Below are 19,991 nucleotides of genomic sequence, written 5' to 3' on the forward strand. Positions count from 1 at the left end.
GAAGACTATATAAAATAGATTTTTCTACTTGAGGCATACAGTAAATGGGAGATGTGCACTCATTGAACAGAGAATACATATACACTTCAATAATGAAAATGCTAGTTAGCTGGTTAGAAAATGCTGGTTATCAGATGATGGGAAAAAATGTGCTTAAGAGATTTTGCAGTTTCACTGTTCTGTAGAATGGACAGAGAGAGAACTAAACACAAAGCCGAAAGTTATACAAAGGATGTCCACAGCTGGTTCATGAAAAAGATCAGTTGAAAAACAAAAATATTTGTGAAGTGTAAAAGTGATCTGAAGAACTTAAGAGAAAAACACTGAGTTGATTGTTGTTTTCTTAGGGGAATGGGATTGCTTCTTTACAATTTATGGAAGCGGCCTGTAAGTTGCTTTTTAAACATATTTTCTATTACCCTTTTGCCATAGGAATATCAGGAATGATCTGATCTCCTCCTGAAGATCAAAACAACAGACTGGACTTCTACATAGAGTGCTTCCGCCGACATGAAATTGTGGAAAAGCAGCATCACTTGCCCCATAACCTCAGCCGTGCAGAAACACAACGCCACCCACAGCCTCAGAAACAACTCTGACATTATAATAAAAAAGGCTGACAAAGGAGGTGCTGTCATCATCATGAATAGGTAGGAGTATGAACGAGAAGCTGCTAGGCAGCTCTCTAACACCACGTTCTACAAGCCATTACCCTCTGATCCCACTGAGGATTACCAAAAGAAACTACACCATCTGCTCAAGAAACTCCCTGAAAAAGCACAAGAACAAATCGGCACAGACACACCCCTAGAACTCAGACCAGGGGTATTCTATCTGCTAATCAAGATCCATAAACTGGAAATCATGGATGTCCCATCATCTCAGGCATTCGCACCCTGACAGAAAGGATTGTCTGGCTATGTAGACTCCCTCCTCAGGCCCCACGCTACCAGCACTCCTAGCATCTTTGAGACACCACTGACTTCCTGAGGAAACTACAATCCATTGGTGATCTTCCAGAAAACACCATCCTGGCCACTATGCATGTAGAAGCCCTCTACACCAACATTCCACACAAAGATGGACTACAAGCTGTCAGGAACAGTATCCCCAATAATGTCATGGCAAACCTGGTGGCTGAACTTTGTGACTTTGTCCTCACCCATAACTATTTCACATTTGGGGACAATGTATACCTTCAAGTCAGGCACTGCTATGGGTACCCGCATGGCCCCACAGTATGTCAACATTTTTATGGATGACTTAGAACAATGCTTCCTCAGCTCTTGTTCCCTAACGCCCCTACTCTGCTTGCGCTACATTGATGACATCATCATCATCTGGACCCACGGAAAAGAAGCCCTTGAGGAATTCCACCGTGATTTCAACAATTTCCATCCCACCATCAACCTCAGCGTGGACCAGTCCACACAAGAGATCCACTTCCTGGACACTACAGTGCTAATAAGCGATGGTCACATAAACACCACCCTATACCGGAAACCTACTGACTGCTATACTTACCTACATGCCTCCAGCTTTCATCCAGACCACACTACACAATCCATTGTCCACAGCCAAGCTCTAAGATACAACTGCATTTGCTCCAACCCCTCAGACAGAGACAAGCACCTACAAGATCTCTATCAAGCATTCTTACAACTACAGTACCCACCTGCTGAAGTGAAGAAACAGAGTCAGAAGAGTACCCAGAAGTCACCTACTACAGAACAGGCCCAACAAAGAAAGTAACAGAACGCCACTAGCCATTATCTTCAGCCCCCAACTAAAACCTCTCCAGCACATCATCCATGATCTACAACCTATCCTGAAGGACGATCCCACACTTTCACAGATCTTGGGAGACAGGCCAGTCCTTGCTTACAGACAGTTCCCCAACCTGAAGCAAATACTCACCAGCAGCCACACAGCACAGAACAAAAACACTAACCCAGGAACCTATCCTTGCAACAAAGCCCGTTACCAACTGTGTCCACATATCTATTCAGGGGACACAATCATAGGACCTAATCACATCAGCCACACTATCAGAGGCTCATTCACCTGCACATCTACCAATGTGATATATGCCATCATGTGCCAGAAATGCCCTTCTGCCATGTACATTGGCCAAACCGGACAGTCTCTACGTAAAAGAATAAATGGACACAAATCAGATGTCAAGAATTATAACATTCAAAAACTCGTCGGAGAACACTTCAATCTCCCTGGTCACTCAACAACAGTCCTAAAAGTCGCAATACTACAACAAAAACAACTTATAGACCCCAACGAGAAACTGCTGAATTGGAATTAATTTGCAAACTGGACACCATTAAATTAGGCTTGAATAAAGACTGGGAGTGGATGGGTCATTACAAAAAGTAAAACTATTTCCCCATGCTTATTTTTTCTCCCGACTGTTACTCACACCTTGTCAACTGTTGGAAATGGGTCACCCTGATTATCACTACAAGAGGTTTCTTTTTTTCTCCTGCTGATAACAGCTCACCTTAACTGATCACTCTCGTTATCGTGGGTATGGCAACATTTTTTCATGTTCTCTGTGTGTGTGTATATATATATATATCCGATGAAGTGGCTTTTAGCCCACGAAAGCTTATGCTCAAATAAATTTCTTAGTCTCTAAGAAATCTCCTAGGAAAATCTACTGTAAAGTAGATTTGATGTAGTAGGGTTTTTGTGGGTGTTTTTTTTTTGTTGGTGTGTATGTGTGAACGTGCATGCTCACAATGGCCTCCCAGTTGAGCACAGATATGCACAGAGAGTGCAGCCAATAGTCTCAGGGCTAAAGCTGCTGTATCTGAATTCAGTCTGAGTGAAAATCTTATTCTCCTGTTGGGGGGTTTGGCAGGAAATCCTCCCTCAACTGGTATGACTATGCCCTCTACTAAGGAGGCTGCAGCAGGCTTAGCCTTATGCAGATTAATGAAGGCCTTTTAGTCCTACCTTAAGTATAAGTAAACCTTGATAGAGAATTCCCACTCCACCTTAATCACACTGTCATTAACTACCTGAAGAATTACTCAGCATTTTTTCAACTCTTTAGGTAGGGAAGGGGTTTGTGTTTTGTTTTTTAGTGATTCATTTTGTAAAATCATAAGCACCTGTGAAGTAAGACTCTCCCCCCTTAAGTATATTTCTGGAAAGCTTGGTTTAACAGCGTCAAAGGTCCAGCTTTAGAGATTTCTTCTTCTCTTTAGATTCTCATGAGGGATTTTAAAATTTGCACTGTCTCTTTACGAGCTGATTGTGAGCAACAGCCCTCACCAGTATCTGGGCCAAACCCTGAGAGAAGTGGGGAGGGGACCTGTGTGAGGGAGAGTTGAAAGGACAGTTTGCAGACACATTTCCTGAATGTCTTCCTAAGGAAAACAGTAACCACTTTATGAGCTGCTGTGGGGACCACTGGAAACTGGAAAGGGAGAGGAGGTAGGCACTTCAAGTGAGGTTTAGGTTGCACATTAGGAAAAACTGTTTAACTGTCAGAGTGGTTAAACACTGGAATAAACTGCCTAGGGAGGTTGTGGAGTCTCCATCATTGCAGATTTTAAAGAGCAGGCTAGACAAACACAGGCCAGAAATGGTCTAGATAACACTTAGTTCTGCCACAAGTGCAGGGGACTGGACTAGATGACCTCTCAAGGTCCCTTCCAGTCCTATGATTCTCCCAGGGAAGGTGATCTCTGCTGCTCGGTCTGAGCTGCATTGGGACTGACCACTGAGAACAAGGACAGAGCTGGAGCAACTGAAGACAAAATAACTCACTAGTATAAGAAAGGTCACAAGTGCTGGCACCTTTCACGGTATCTGAAATATTTCAGGTAAAACAGCTTGTGGGAGGAGGGATGCCTCTTAGCCATCTCAGCATGTACCACGCCTATGTGCTGGCTGGGAGCAGGAATTTCATCCTCTGGGTCGCTATTGGGGCTCTGTGACAATTTGCACCCCATATTCACCACAGTAATATGATTATGATATAATTATATTACATCTTGATTATATGTCATCTTGTACAAGATGTGTCACATGAGGTGTCTATGGAAAAGTTATGATTTGCCGAATATGATTATGCTATTTGTATGCATGAATCATTTTGTATCTGAAGTTATGAATATTGACTACGTATCTGTATTTCAAATGTGCTTGCTCTGGGTAACACCCACAACTAGTGTTTCAGGTACAACAAAGCTAGACAGTGCTAATGGCTCATCAGCACAAACAACAGGCCACGAAAAAGGCTTGTTCTCACTTTGAAATGCTTCAGACAGCCTATGGATAATGGCTGCTATGATTCAGTGAGGCATGCAAGGGCATGTGACCAGACCACATGGTACTGAACTCCATTTTGGTAACTGTATTTTTCCCACAAACTGGACTGGGAACTTGGCTTGGAACAAAGGGGTTCCCGCCCTATGGAAGAAACTATAAAAGGGGAAAGTAGCATCACCAAGGTGCCTCACTCCCTCTATAAGAACACCTGGAAACACCTTAGGAACAAAGACTGACCTGGGGAAAGTGCTGGTCCCAGGCTGGAAGAGAGAATTCCTGCCTGTGTATAAAACATCTACAAACTGCTTGTACTATCTAACGGGGTGAGGCACTGTTTGATTCAAAATAATCCTGTGTAGTGTATAAGATTTAGATTGCATTTTGTTTATTTCTTAAGTAATCTTCTTTGATCTGTTTGCCAGCTCTTATAATCACTTAAAATCTATCTTTCTGTAGTTAATAAACCTGTTTTATGTTTTCTCTTAATCAGCGTGTTTTTGAGTGAAGTGTTTGGGGAAAAATCTCAGCTCAGTTAAAGGTTTTGTGCATATTTCTCTCCACATCGCGCAGGGGGTGGGAGTGGAGGTGGAGACTGGGTGACTAATAATCTTTACTGGTCAGGCTTTTGACCAGGGCAAGACAGTACAGCTCCAGGGTCCATAGCTGGGGGGTATTTTGGTTGAAGTCTCTCTATCGTTGGTTCATGCAGTGGCTGGCCAGAGCATTCATAAACACAGCTGGGTGTGGTCCCTACTCGTGCGTATTGGTGTAAGTGCAAGCTTGCAGGACTTTGCAGTTTGTCACAATGTCACAGTGCGAGGGGGAACTCAGATTCCTAAGACAGAGGGCTCAACTGTACCCTAGTTCCCGGTTGCACCCTGTGGGGGGAGGGAAGAGGACAGTCATAGGCTCTTTCCCTGAGATTCTCTCCTAAGATTCAGGAGACTCCAGTGAAATTTTCCTTCCTGGTTTTACAAGCTGTGAGAATAGGAGTCCCATAACTATGGGGTGGGAGCTTAAAAAAAAACAACCCTTACCTTCAATTGAATGCCCCTGATTCTGGCCTGGTCTCAGTGAAGGGAGCTTGTATGCAAGCTGCTCAACTATCTCAGCATGCATCTCACCCACACGCCAGCACAAGCCAGGCTTTCCTGTAGCATGCTCCAGTTTCTCAACATTGACTCTGCCCATATGTGGGTTGGGAGTTGGCTTGCTGTCTGTCTGTCATTTCTGAAGGGGGTGAGGAAAAGAGGTCCCTTCCTTCAGATCCTCCTCAGAAAGCCAAAAGATTATTTTTTTTAGCTTAGCAGTTTTGAGGAGATAAACTTCAAAGGCAATGAAGAAACTAAGACATTTAGTTGAGCATTTTGTGAAAGCTCTGCTACAAGGGAAGACTTGGAGTCTTCCATGTATGCTGCTTGAAGGCACAGAATACTGAAGTATTCTTTCTGAGTGGTGATCCTAAGACCAGGCTCAGAGTAAAGATCTTATCTGCCCCATTTGCTCTAGAGATGGGGAATGCCCCTACTGTGAAACTGTGACATGGAGGGGACTGAGAAAATTCTGTTCAAGAGAGAAACAGTGGCCTGTCTTATAAGGCATTCTAACCTCTACTCCTTATTTCAAATTTATGTAACTTCTGCCATACTACTGCAGAGAAACAATAAATCAAATTCCAGCAAGGCTCACCAAATCACATTGTTAAGAGCATTAATTCAGCTTTTTAGACATCTAGAAGTATCTTACTGAATAGCGACAACTTTCCTTTTCTTATGTCAAGTTCAGCTCTCAGATGAGCAGCCTGTGATGGCAGCAAGTTTCTGGCTTCATTTTTTAAAAATATAATTCCACACTAAATCAATATAAATCTGGAACAACTAATTTCAATAGGCAAGACTGGACATAAGGAGTTTTCAATAAAATCACATGCAAATACCCCTTTCCATACACTATCCCACAATATTAAAAAAATAAATTCCCTTATTCTCCTATTTTGGATCTCAGTTGCATAAATATTAAAACAAGCATTTCTGGGGAAAGCAGCTAGCAAAACACAATAATCTGAAAACAGACAATCATAATCTGTGATGCTTTTACTGAGCTTTATCTAAGGTAACTGAATCTTTATTTTCTAGATTTAGCAAAGAACATATTCAACCACATTGCAAATGCCAATGTGCAGGAAATCAGGTCAGACAGCAGACAATTCTACTACAAGATGAAAGGTGCTATTATTATCATCATGAAGAAACAATTATACCGCCTATGATTTTAAACATGCAAATAGTGAAGTTTTAGACAAAAAGAACCTAGACAATTATTCTAAAAGCTAATCTTGTTGGGATTATCTGAAGTCATCCAGAATCTATTAATTTAAATAATTTTAGTAATTCGGAACTAAATTTCTTCCCACTCTTTGGCATTGTCTAGTAATGAGCAGACAGCCAAAATTGGGAGAGGGGAAGGGAGTTGGCAGAATTTATTAAACAACTTGTATGTTGAGAGATGATTTAGAAAGAATTATGGTTTTTGTCTGTATTTTTTTAGTTACTAAACCAGAGTAGCAGATGCTGTGTAGTTTCTCTTAAATGCCTCTTTTATTTTAAAGTCACAATGGGTAAATCTATATAGTTATATCACATTATATCACTTTTGTTATATACCATAGGTATTTCTAAGGCAACTATCATTATTGCATCTTAGCTTCTAAAAGAACAATTTTGGTAGCACTAACGTTATTCTCAAAAGGAAATTCCACTCTTATTGAAAGAGGAATAGAATATATTAACAACAGACATACAAAGGTGAAATAAGGGTCTAGTTTAAAACAACTCAAGCAAGGAAATTAAGATTTCCAGTCTGATCTTAATTTATCGTACTGAGTCCAAGATATCGTAGGAGGCAAAGATCAGTTTGAAGTTACATACTTGTATGTATTACAATACTCAGAAACAAGTAGGCTAGTTAAAGATTGAATGGCAGTGTTTTATAAAGGAAACATACAGAATCTTAATGATACTAGAATCACTAGGTTCCATTTTTGTTTTTAAAGCAAGCTAGTAATTCAGCATGTTTTTTGAATTTCAGATAAATTTACATAGTGTTTGGCTGCCTAACAAAAAGTAGAGCATCATTCCATTATAAACTATTTTCAATACCATGTGTCCCCCGGGTTGAACACTTGAGTAATTCTGACAGAAAAAGCAGGTCTTAGGTGCTACAGGAATATTCAAGTTGAAAACTAGACAGCCTTATGGCCTGGTTCCTGTAAACCTAATTTGGATCTAGATTGCTGCATGACTATCAATGTTGCCCTCCCTTTTTCAGCACTACACTTTGGTGAGGAATACATGAACTAGAAAGGATTAATTTGAAATATATTTTAGTCTGTTTTCACTTTTCTGTGTGCTGTTTCAGTACCCATGTTGCAAGCAGTGAACCACATGGAACCGCATGCCAACTAAGAACTAAGAGGGGGCCAGGCCAGCTTTACATTTAAGCCATTATATTCTCTGATCTAACGTGAAGGGGGCTTTAGTCGGGGCGGGGGGGGAGGGGGGCGGGAATCAAAGCTATATATATTGCATATAGCAAAAATGCTTTAGACACATGCTACAGAGCTACCTGGTATTGTGACACCACACGGTTTTTTTGTTCTTTGTTAAAAAGTTCTCATTTTTACATTCTGACATCCTTGTGGTTAACTTCACTTCACTGGGAAGTAAAGCATTCACAACTATGGATGGCACTGCTGATCTACCTTTAGATCTCAACAAGACAGCTGCCTATATCAATGAGTGTATTAAAGCACCAGCTAGGATAACACTTCTCTTGGGATTGACTTGTTATTCATATATTGTGCAGCATTTCTTCTACAAAATGATTATTCTTGCCTTGCTGTGACTTGTGACATGGTGCTCCATATATCTTAATTAAATATATCTTACACTCTTTAATCACCCATTTTTGTTGCTGCTTGATGAGGGAGGAGGTTGGCCTCTTGGAGACTGATTGGCCTCCCGGCAACCCAGAAGCGCTTGCATCAAAGGGGTAGCAGAAGTTCCAAGTACGTATCCATGCATCTATCTATGGTACTTATATGTCTCCATTATTATAGCATCTAAGTGCATCAGTCTTCAATGTATTTATCTTCACAACACTGCTGTGAAGCAGGGAAGTGCTATTATCCCCATTTTACAGATGGAGAAATGAGGCACAGAAAGACTAAGGGACCTGCTCAAGGCCACAAAGGAAATCTGTGGTAGAGCAGGTAATAGAACACGTCTTGTAAGCCCCAAGCTAGCGCCTTTGCCACTGGATCATCCTTCTTCCCAGACGCAGGAGGCCTCTCCCAGTGCAGGTGTAACTACTGTTACTCCCTTGCTATACACCTTAGAGTTTGTAGAGGGTTACTTTCCCTTGGCTAACATATACAAAATTGTACTTTAGGTTGTGTGTTGTTAGTTTCTGGACCTAGAGATCATTATGGACAATTCTCAATCATTTGCTCAGGCTGAATACAGTAGCCATACTTTTTCCTTTACAGAAAATTGATTAAGTTAGTATTAGGAAGGGAGGTTTGCCTTTCCCTGGAACATCCCTTTGGGACCATACTGGTGTGCCTAGGATTAAAGGGCAGATGTTTGAGACACGATAGTAGGGAGACACTGGTGAAAGATGGGCTTGTGGCAGCCCTAGTTAAAAGTTGCATGTGGGCAATCTCCCATTTCAAGTAAGTTCCCTTTTATGGTACACTTTGGTTATGGGACCATTTGTTATTAATGTTGTATTTTTGACAGAAAGGAGACATCTTGTGGTAGAAGTTAGTTTTGTGGCCTTCCTTCCCATACCTTTGGTCACAGATTTAGGAACAGATCAGCGAAGGACATTACTGGGGAGGACAGAGAACATGGAAGAGGGTCTTATCACTGTACACAGTTTCAGGGCCCTAAAACCAAACATGTGCCTGCCTGCTATTGGTATGATCTGAATCTTAATATTTGGGATATGTAATAGGTGCCTTTGTGCTCTGTAATTACTTAGCACCACAAGTGCCAGGTAACACTTAAGTTATTTCAACAGCCGTTGTAACCTCTATATATAATCCAGGTATCAGTGTTTTGGTTTTGTTCTGCTGGTCAAATTATATCTTTATTTACACCTGTGTAACCCCCATCCATCCTCTTCAGAGTAGGGAATCAGTGACATTAGCCTTCAGTAGGGTCATATGGGTGACACCAAGGGCATGATTCAGGCCCTATGAATTCCACGATTGATATATTTGCCATGGAATCCACCTCTTGCTATGAAACTGTGCTGCAGCTTTCATTAATTTTTGTTTGTCTACAATCCTTTTGGATGTAAAGATAACCTTGAAAACATGAATATAAACTATTTAATTAGGTCTGACTGAGTCTGAAGACAGCCTGAAACAACAGCTCTAAGGGGTATTAATTGATCCATTCAGGTAAATGGGTTAACTCTGAAATGTAAGTAGAAAAATTTTAATGTCAATATTACCTATTTAACTGCTCACCATTTAAGAAAAAACAAGAGAAAACATGTTTCTCAGGTCTTATGCCACTTATGCCAGTGGCGTAAGCCCTAACTGCCCCCTCCACAAGCTGCTGAAACTTCCAAGTTGCACCAGGCCTTTCTACCAACTGAGAACCATGCGTAAGTATTATACTCATATTAAATGTAAAACAAAAAAAAGTGTGTGTGTTGTTGTACAGGCATTTTAATTTAGCAAATTCATATATTTCAACTATTATAAAATTGTATTTGCAGTAAAATTGAAAACTTGTTGTCTCACCACTCATAAGCTAGGAATGTTTAGAGTATCTTGTAACATGAAATGTATACTCTCACATTACACCCTACAAATATTTAATTAACAAGGATGCTGTCACAATTTTTTCTAATTTGTAATTGTGGATTTGGTATCTAACTAAAATATAATTTTGGCTACAGTATATATGCACAAAGAATACTTCCAGATATGCACTAGATCAAGATAATGTCCATGCCCAAATCATAATGATGTGCATTGTCAAATTATTGTACACAATAATACTTTCATTGTTCATTGTGCACTTGAAATGCATCAGTGCCAGCAAGCGCTGAAATTATGCTGTGAATGAGTATTCAATGACTAAACATTAAAGAGACACGTATCAGCAAATACCAAGACCATCAGCACAAAAATCCCAGAATCATAATGGTGGTCTTAAGTTAGCAGGATATAATTTTTTTTAAATGTGACTGTTAGGCTTCTTTGGGAAAAGTTACAAATCGACTCAAGCACTTTCAGAATTTAACAGGCTTTAGGAACAAATAACTTACAAGTTTAAAGGGCATTTTGGAAATATATTTTTCATTAGATGGGAAGAACGATAGTCTTGTACTTAAGGCACAGGACGGAGAATATCTTCCTGTATGATCTTGGGCAAAATCACTGAACCTCACTGTGCAGTTCTTTCCCTACTGTAATGTGGAGAATAAGAATGCCTGCACACACAAGGGTGTTGTGAGCTTCACGCTGTAAGCTTTGGACCTGATCTTGCAAACAGCATTGCACGCGAGTAACTTTATTCACGAGTAGTTAATGAGACTACTTATGTTTTTAAGTATTTGCAGGATCAAGGCCATAGATTATAAACTCCTCTGGACGTGAACCTTGTTTTCTAATACGTTTGCATAGCAACGGATCAAATACAAATAATGAGAAACAAATAATAAACTCCGAACGCTAACCATTTCTCCACTACACTGAAATTGATGAGATAGCCTTAGAAACAAAATCTTTAATTCAGAAACAGTGGGAAAAGATTTTAAACACAAAGACACATTATCCATTCAAGGAAAAACATGAACACTGAGAACAACAAGTAACTGTAAGAAACATTTTGAGATTCATGTTCATACTGTATAATATATTGTTAATCTTATTATTGGTTACTCCCAAACTCTATACTTTTACATTAGGAACAAATCATGAACCATCGCCCACAGCTTCACACAAAAATTATTCACTATTATGATAACCATTATTATAAATGTGTAATATTGACTAATACCTAGAATAGCAAACAGAGTACAAATATTCTAATTGTAAAGGCACAGAAATTAAATAAATAAATAAATAAAAGCTATAGAAGACAACCCAAGAAAGGTACTACTAGAGAACTAGTTGCACTGCATTTATTCCCAGACAGAGCTAAATGACCATGTCCAGACCCATGAAATGGCATGCAAAATCCATAAACTTAAGTATAGCGAGGACAATGAATCCTTCGGTATATTGTGCTATTTATGCATATTTCCAAGTTCTCCATTACTAACACAGAAATTGTCATCCTGCACCTTTCCATTGATCTCTCTAGTACAATACTCTGCTTTCAACAGTGGCAAATACCTGATGCTTCAGTGGAAAATGACCACTCTTCTCACTATGCACTAAGTTCTTAGCCACTTATGCAAAGCCGTATGTAAGGAGAGATTTCTTTCTGATTCCAGCAGATTAATTTATGGCTTGAATTCTGAAATATTTTTATTCATTTTTGCTTGCATAGCCAAGTGTTATTCATATAATATTTAATGCTCACTACATTTAAAACATCCAGCCACAGTATTTACTTTGCTGATTTTCTGTGACAGTAAATTCTGTAGGTTGCCCATATGTATGACAGGATATTTCCTTTCATTTGATTTAATGTTACTGCTCTTTAATTTTACTGACTGTCCCACAGTATACAATGAGGTAAGAGAGGGAATGATCATCTCTCATTACCTCTTCCTAATTTTGAATAATTCAGTCAAATGTTTTTTTTTAAACATGTTCTAATAATTTATTCTAGTTTTTACAATCTTGTCATATTGTTCCACTCATTCCATTAACCATTTTAGTCACCATTCTCTGCCATACATTTCCTAGGCAAAGAGGGTCTCAGGAAGCTGGCTGGGGCTTGGATAAGAGCGCCTCCAATTAAAACATTGGGTGTTTTAGTTAACATTTAGATTTACAAATATCTACTCTTCCTTAACAAGTCTCTCTGAACAGCTCTTTGCCCACTCAGCATTTTGGATTTTTTCACGTTTTTAGTTGCAGTTCTTTATCATTTCTAGGGATGCTGCTTCTTAAGTCACCGGTTTAGGGGTTCCAGGCCAGACATCAAAACTTATTTTTTCCCTCTCTAGGTAAAGTGGGGCTTCCTGCTGGGGGGTGAGAAGTTGGAAGGGGTTAATCCAGATGCTGGTAGGGCAAATATTTAGTTTAACAACTTCCTTTTCTGTTACATGGATATAAGGCGGGACTTTTGGTAACATCGTCATTGTTATCTCAACATCAAGCTTCCTGACCATAAACTACTAGCAACATACTACTGATATCTTCCTGTCTGCCTCAGTCTCAACAGTTATCTCAGAGTAAGTCTAGATGACTCAGTGGTAAAAATGCCAGCATTCAATCACTCCTAGCACTAGTGGAGCTGCACCACTGCTAGGGTGTCAGTAAGAGAACTGCAGAAAACCTGAATGTAAACAACACCTTACCCTTTTGCTCACTACACTTTTCAGAGCAGAAACCAAGTCTTTTTGTGTATTTGTATAGCAATTGGTATAATGAGACACCAATTCAAACTGGAGAAATACTGAAGGAAAATTTACTTATGGTAAATGCAGTGGAAGATTTGTTTAAAAGGAGGCCATTTTTGTAAAAAGACAGCACTGTACTTCTGCCACACTCAGAAGCATTTTTATTTTTATTGGACACACAAATGCTAGTCATAAAAGCTTCCTGAAGATTAATTCATAAATTGATATTCTCTGCACACTGGTGCCAGTGCTATATCTTCATCCTCATTTTCTTTACCCCTTGAAAGTATATTTCCTGCAGGCTAAGAAATTTGAGTTGATAAATGACTTCCTATACGATAAGCAACACACGTTTCCTGCCTGATTAGTTCATGTAATTTATGAGAAAATTTACTTTGTGTGATGTAAATAGTTTGTGATCAGCACCTACACACAACTCACAAAATAGGACAGTCTACATAAGTAGGTTTGCCTCTAAATTAAATTTCTTTTCAACTACCTACATATACAGTCTATAGAAAAAGACAGTCATGAAAATTAATCTTAACAATTCTAGTGATCTTTTAGCATATACTTGTTCAGACAATTCTACACTTAATCTTAACAATTTATCTGGAATTACATGCCACAAAACTGTAGCCAGGAACAATACAATTCCCTGTCATTTTCAGATCATGCCGTAGCTTTTTACAATTCCTTGTTAGCTAACATTTAAAATCTGAGATCACTTGCTGTGGAACAAGAGAGTCAGTAAGACTATATAAAGCAGTAATTAACCATTTCAACACAGCTCTCATTCCATAAATTAACAAAGATCTACTTAAGTATCTAAGATTTGATTACTGTACTACCTGATGTTGACGGATAATAGGGATGTAACAATATTCAGATGGACCTCCAAAACACAAATTATGGCTCCCTATGCAACTTCAATTGTATGCCCTTTTCTGGCACCAAACCAAAACGTTGGTTTTAAACTACAACACTTTTTGTCATACCCTGACAAAATTTCTTATCTACACTTATTCACCATTTATTAAAGAGCACCTATCCAAAACTCAATGCACCTTGCTAAATGTTAAGAATGCAAGCACACTAATCTAAACAAAAGCAAAGCCATCAGCCTACCAAAATTAAGAACAAACCCACCCCAGCCCAAAATACTAGCTTCCAGGCACACAGATCCCTGCCCCCAGATCACCACTTCCTTCCCAAAAGCCTGTGAGAAAAAAATGACCTTTGAAGTATGCCCCAAAGATCAACAGCTTTGGGTTATTTTGGAATGGAAGATGAGAGAGTGGTCCATGAATTCCAAAGCTAAGGCTCCTTACAGAGAACTCTCTAACAGTAGCGGCTCCATCTCTTCTAAATAAAAGGGATTCTGGCTTACGCACATCCACCGATCATAATTGTGGCAATATGGTCTGGAGAGAGAGATGGTGCCTCAGACAGACAGTCCCAAGCCCGTTAGAACTTTATAAATCAAAAATACCACTTTAAACTCCACCCATAAACCAGCAGGCAGCCAGTGTAGATCATGAGCTCAGAGCGAGAAATTTCACATAACAAGTGAGCACCCGCTTTCTGCACTAGCTTCAGGTCCTGAGTTGATATATGGTGTAGTCCCACATACAGTAAAATCAGATTTCTGCTGTGCATTGTAACAAAGGTATGGATCATGCAAGTAGTCAGCATTCAGAATAAATTATTGCAATCTCAGAGAGCCAGTGAGGCCTAGCGGACAGAGCACTGAACTGGGATTCAGAAGACCTGGGTTCTATTCTCACCTCTGCCACTGGCCTCCTGGGTGACCAAGACACAAGTCAATTTACTTCCGTGCCTCTGTTTCCACCTATGTAAAATGGGAATTTAAAGCACTGAGATCTCTACGGCTGAAAAGTGCTATATATGAGCTAGGTATTAGTATCTCCTCATCAGACATATATGAGTCTTAAATGATCATCTAACAGCAGCTAGGGGTCCAACACTACTCTCAGATTGTAGTAATAAATAGTGGGAACACACCTTTCTTTAAAGTGACAGATATAAACCCTGCCATATCTTCTTAGTCCTTCTCCCAATTTACCAACATCTCTCATTTTATCTAGATGGGATTTAAGCCACTGAACCCTCATCCATGTTCCAATCTCCACTGAAAATACTAGGTAGAACATTTGAAAACATTGGCTGGGTCAGATGAAAGATCTATAGAACTGGATGTCAGTATTCTGTAGACATCCCAATCCATAACTCTTCCTGGGTACTTTAAATAAGGGAGTGGGTGGGGACAAATCTTAGAGGGTGACAGTGTTTAAGGGGCATTTCATCAATGGTTGAGGACAAAAGATCAATATATTGTCCAAGTAAGCCATCAAAAGATTGAGTTTGCTGGTAAAATATCTCCCTTCACAGCCATCCAGAAACACTTAGAGTTCAACGAACCTCCAAGAATGGACCATCAAAATAAGTCCTAAATGGAGAGGAGGACTGCAACCTGAAACTGCAGAATACCACACCTGGCCAAAATTTTCACTTGTCCCACTTCCACTCCCAAACACAAACACCAGTCAAGAATGTGGTCAGATAAATGAGTTGAGCCAGAAACTACCTGGGATAGTGGCTACGAAAACCTGAACTATCTCAGAAGAGATGTCCTCAATGAAGATATTAGAGTCACTGAGTATTATTAGCCTCAGTGTCTCCAACACCACCTTAGTGGAAAATTAATAGTTCATGCAGAGACTTGCAGTGGACACTAACACAAGCCCCATGGTTCCTGGGACACAATGCAAGATAAATATGCTGTATTTAGGCTTGTCAAAATTTGGGGTTTTTTAATATAATTTTGAAGGATAACATCGATGTTTATTCTTAAGCATTTTTTTCTATTTTTATCTATTTAAATTCACAGTGGCATAAAATTATGCATTTAAATCATTTTTTATTTGTATTAATTCAAATTATTACAGTTGTGGGAAATTGTGGGGATGTCAGGCAACAGGGGGTGTCAGTCAATTATTTATTGACAGTAGATGCTGAGATTCAAAAAGTTAAAGCCTTATAACCATTAAAACCCAAATTGGCAACATCATGTCAAAATATACAAAGTAAATATCCTTAAATCCAGCTCTAATAAATTCTCAAACAGCATTTTTCTTTCTTTACCTATCTGTAATTTTTGATTATTAGCAATATAAATATTTTTGTCAGTTTGTGTTTATGGTGAAATCAACGTTTACCAACATTTACCAATAAAAATCTAATCCTTCCAAGCCTAGCTGCATTTGATCCAGTTTAGAGGGGAGAAACTTGCACTTCTGGCTGGATGCAAATAGCACAGCCACAACAGTACCTCACCCTTTGCTAGCTCATTCCCTTCTTCTCCGTTTTGGTGGCCCTTTCCTTATCACCTCTCCTCAAACTGAGTAATGCAAGCGCAATATTTAAAAAACAACTGAAGCTACGAACTTCAAGCATGGCTTGCTTTATAGTTCTCATAGAAGAAAATCAAGTTTGAACAAACTCAGTTCAATGTGTGTAAAGTTAACACTTAGGGTCAAATGTAGTCCTGCCATAAACTGGTACCACTCCTACTTACTTCAGTGAGAGTTCCACTGTCTAATGCCAAGGATGAATTTGATCAAGTTGGAACACATACATGTGTGTTCAAATTCTCTCCCTCCTACACCTTCCTTCTCTCTCATTTGTTCATTACAATGCTCAAAACATAGAGCAACTTGGAACACTGTGCATGCTTAGCTGTTTAAACTGGTCTCTTGGGTTAAGGTCACGCTAGTTTAAGGGGTATTGCTAAAGAGCTAGATTATAACCTTACAATGTGGTGTGAATAAGAAGCAGCACAGCGTCACAGTGACAGAATCAGACTAGAAAATGAGTTCTGACTTAGAGAATCACAAACATAAAAAGACAGTGATATAGGCTCTAAAAATGTGACACTACCTTTGTTTTGGGAAATAACACAAATTAGGCAGTGTTGGTACTGCACTGTTTACTTTACAGAACTACTCAACTGCAATAGGGATAATTATATGTGAAAACTCTGTCTAAAAATATTTCAGGTCCAATACCTAAAATAAATACCTGACACGATAAAAAAAATACAGTAGAACTTTACAAATTAGTAACTCATTCTAGATAAGTGATTTTTGATAATTAGCAAATTAATTACTAAACAAGATTGGTACATCACAAAATGTGATTTCCTCATTTATTTTGTCAATTGCAGTTTGTAATTAATGGTCTGAATATTTTGAAATGTAGTAATAGCACTCCCGTATATTTTGTTACTGTAAGGAGTTGTTACTAAGACTTCAATAGGGCACTCTTTTTTTTTTTTTTGAAAGGTCAGGAAAGACCATCAGTTTTGTATATGGATTATAAAATGATCAAAAAAGTAAATTTCTACTATTTTTTAAAACTCCAGAAACTACCTTGGTAAATACAAAATATATCAGTTTTTATTTGCATTATTCATACGATTTTAATTTGTTAACTGTTAATTAAAACATTTACAATTTTAGCAGGAATCAAAATAATTCTTGTAAAGGTTAAAAATAGTTGTTCCTACCTCTACTTTTGTTCGATAAAGGATGAGACGCTTAAGACTGCACACTTTGGCAATGTGGATGAAAGCCTGAGGTGGTAGCTTATCACAAGAGGAGAGATTTAATTCCTGAAGGTTTGGACACATCTCAGCAATGACCTCTAAGCAAGTCTCATTGAGGAAATGGCCACAAGCCAACTCAAGGCGCACTAGTTCAGAGCCACAAACTTTCAGGAACCTGGAAAAAGCACATATTATATGAATTAAAAGGTAGGGAAATATAGGTTTCTGTGGGAATTTTGGAACACTGTCAAAAATAACAGGTTTCAGACTAGCAGCCGTGTTAGTCTGTATTCGCAAAAAGAAAAGGAGTACTGGTGGCAGTTTAGAGACTAACAAATTTATTTGAGCATAAACTTTCGTGAGCTACAGCTCATTTCATCGGATGCACTCATTCAGTGGAAAATAAGGTGGGGAGATTTATATACATAGAGAACATGGAACAATGGGTGTTGCCATACACACCGTAATGAGAGTGATCAGGTAAGGTGAGCTATTACCAGCAGGAGAGCGGGGGGGAAAAAACCTTTTGTAGTGATAATCAAGGTGGGCCATTTCCAGCAGTTGACAAGAACGTCTGAGGAATGGGGGGGGGGGGGGGGGGGAGGATAAACAAGGGAAAATAGCTTTACTTTGTGTAATGACCCATCCACTCCCAGTCTCTATTCAAGCCTAAGTTAACTGTATCCAGTTTGCAAATTAATTCCAATTCAGCAGTCTCTCATTGGAGTCTGTTTTTGAAGTTTTTTTGTTGAAGAATTGCAACTTTTAGATCTGTAATCGAGTGATCAAAGAGACTGAAGTGTTCTCCGACTGGTTTTTGAATGTTATAATTCTTGACATCTGATTTGTGTCCATTTATTCTTTTACGTAGACACTGTCCAGTTTGGCCAATGTACATGGCAGAGGGGCATTGCTGGAATATATTACATTGATAGATGTGCAGGTGAACGAGCCTCTGATAGTGTGGCTGATGCGATTAGGTCCTATGATAGTTTCCCCTGAATAGATATGTGGACATAGTTGGCAATGGGCTTTGTTGCAAGGACAGGTTCCTGGGTTAGTGGTTCTGTTGTGTGGTGTGTGGTTGCTGGTGAGTATTTGCTTCAGGTTGGGGAACTGTCTGTAAGCAAGGACTGGCCTGTCTTCCAAGATCTGAGAGAGTGATGGGTCGTCTTTCAAGATAGGTTGTAGATCCTTGATGATGTGCTGGAGAGGTTTTAGTTGGGGGCTGAAGGTGATGGCTAGTGGCGTTCTGTTATTTTCTTTGTTGGGCGAGTCCTGTAGTAGGTGACTTCTGGGTACTCTTCTGGCTCTGTCAATCTGTTTCTTCACTTCATCAGGTGAGTACTGCAGTTGTAAGAATGCTTGATAGAGATCTTGTAGGTGCTTGTCTCTGTCTGAGGGGTTGGAGCAAATGCGGTTGTATCGTAGAGCTTGGCTGTAGACAATGGATCGTGTGGTGTGGTCTGGATGAAAGCTGGAGGCATGTCGGTAAGTATAGCAGTCAGTAGGTTTCCGGTATAGGGTGGTGTTTATGTGACCATCGCTTATTAGCACTGTAGTGTCCAGGAAGTGGATCTCTTGTGTGGACTGGTCCACGCTGAGGTTGATGGTGGGATGGAAATTGTTGAAATCACGGTGGAATTCCTCAAGGGCTTCTTTTCCGTGGGTCCAGATGATGAAGATGTCATCAATGTAGCGCAAGCAGAGTAGGGGCATTAGGGGACGAGAGCTGAGGAAGCGTTGTTCTAAGTCATCCATAAAAATGTTGACATACTGTGGGGCCATGCGGGTACCCATAGCAGTGCCGCTGATTTGAAGGTATACATTGATACATTGTCCCCAAATGTGAAATAGTTATGGGTGAGGACAAAGTCACAAAGTTCAGCCACCAGGTTTGCCATGACATTATCAGGGATACTGTTCCTGACGGCTTGTAGTCCATCTTTGTGTGGAATGTTGGTGTAGAGGGCTTCTACATGCATAGTGACCAGGATGGTGTTTTCAGGAAGATCACTGATGGACTGTAGTTTCCTCAGGAAGTCAGTGGTGTCTCGAAGATAGCTGGGAGTGCTGGTAGCGTAGGGCCTGAGGAGGGAGTCTACATAGCCAGACAATTCTGCTGTCAGGGTGCGAATGCCTGAGATGATGGGGTGTCCAGGATTTCCAGGTTTATGGATCTTGGGTAGCAGATAGAATACCCCAGGTCGGGGTTCCAGGGGTGTGTCTGTGCGGATTTGTTCTTGTACTTTTTCAGGGAGTTTCTTGAGCAAATGGTGTAGTTTCTTTTGGTAACCCTCAGTGGGATCAGAGGGTAATGGCACACCTGAGAAAATCTATTAAATGGAAAAAAAACTTTAAAAAATGGGTTAATTTGATGTCAAGGTAAGAGATCAAGCACTCAAAAGTGAAGATATTCCAAAAGTTATGTTTACTCCATCAACATTCACTCAACAATGTTGCATATCCTGGATAG

The 19,991-nt window shown here is 39.6% G+C and overlaps 1 protein-coding gene across 6 annotated transcripts in view; it reads right to left on the minus strand.

Annotated features, from left to right (window-relative positions):
* Window positions 1-19,991, minus strand: part of FBXL4 (F-box and leucine rich repeat protein 4) — a 116,980-nt gene that overhangs the window by 32,073 nt on the left and 64,916 nt on the right. For all 6 annotated transcript variants that reach the window (XM_037894502.2, XM_037894505.2, XM_037894507.2 and 3 more), the window contains one exon: window positions 17,477-17,690. In XM_037894502.2, the coding sequence (XP_037750430.1) occupies window positions 17,477-17,690 (214 nt within the window). The remainder of the gene's footprint in view (window positions 1-17,476; window positions 17,691-19,991) is intronic.

The sequence above is a fragment of the Chelonia mydas genome, chromosome 3 (assembly GCF_015237465.2).
Source record: "Chelonia mydas isolate rCheMyd1 chromosome 3, rCheMyd1.pri.v2, whole genome shotgun sequence".
Taxonomy (NCBI): domain Eukaryota; kingdom Metazoa; phylum Chordata; order Testudines; family Cheloniidae; genus Chelonia; species Chelonia mydas.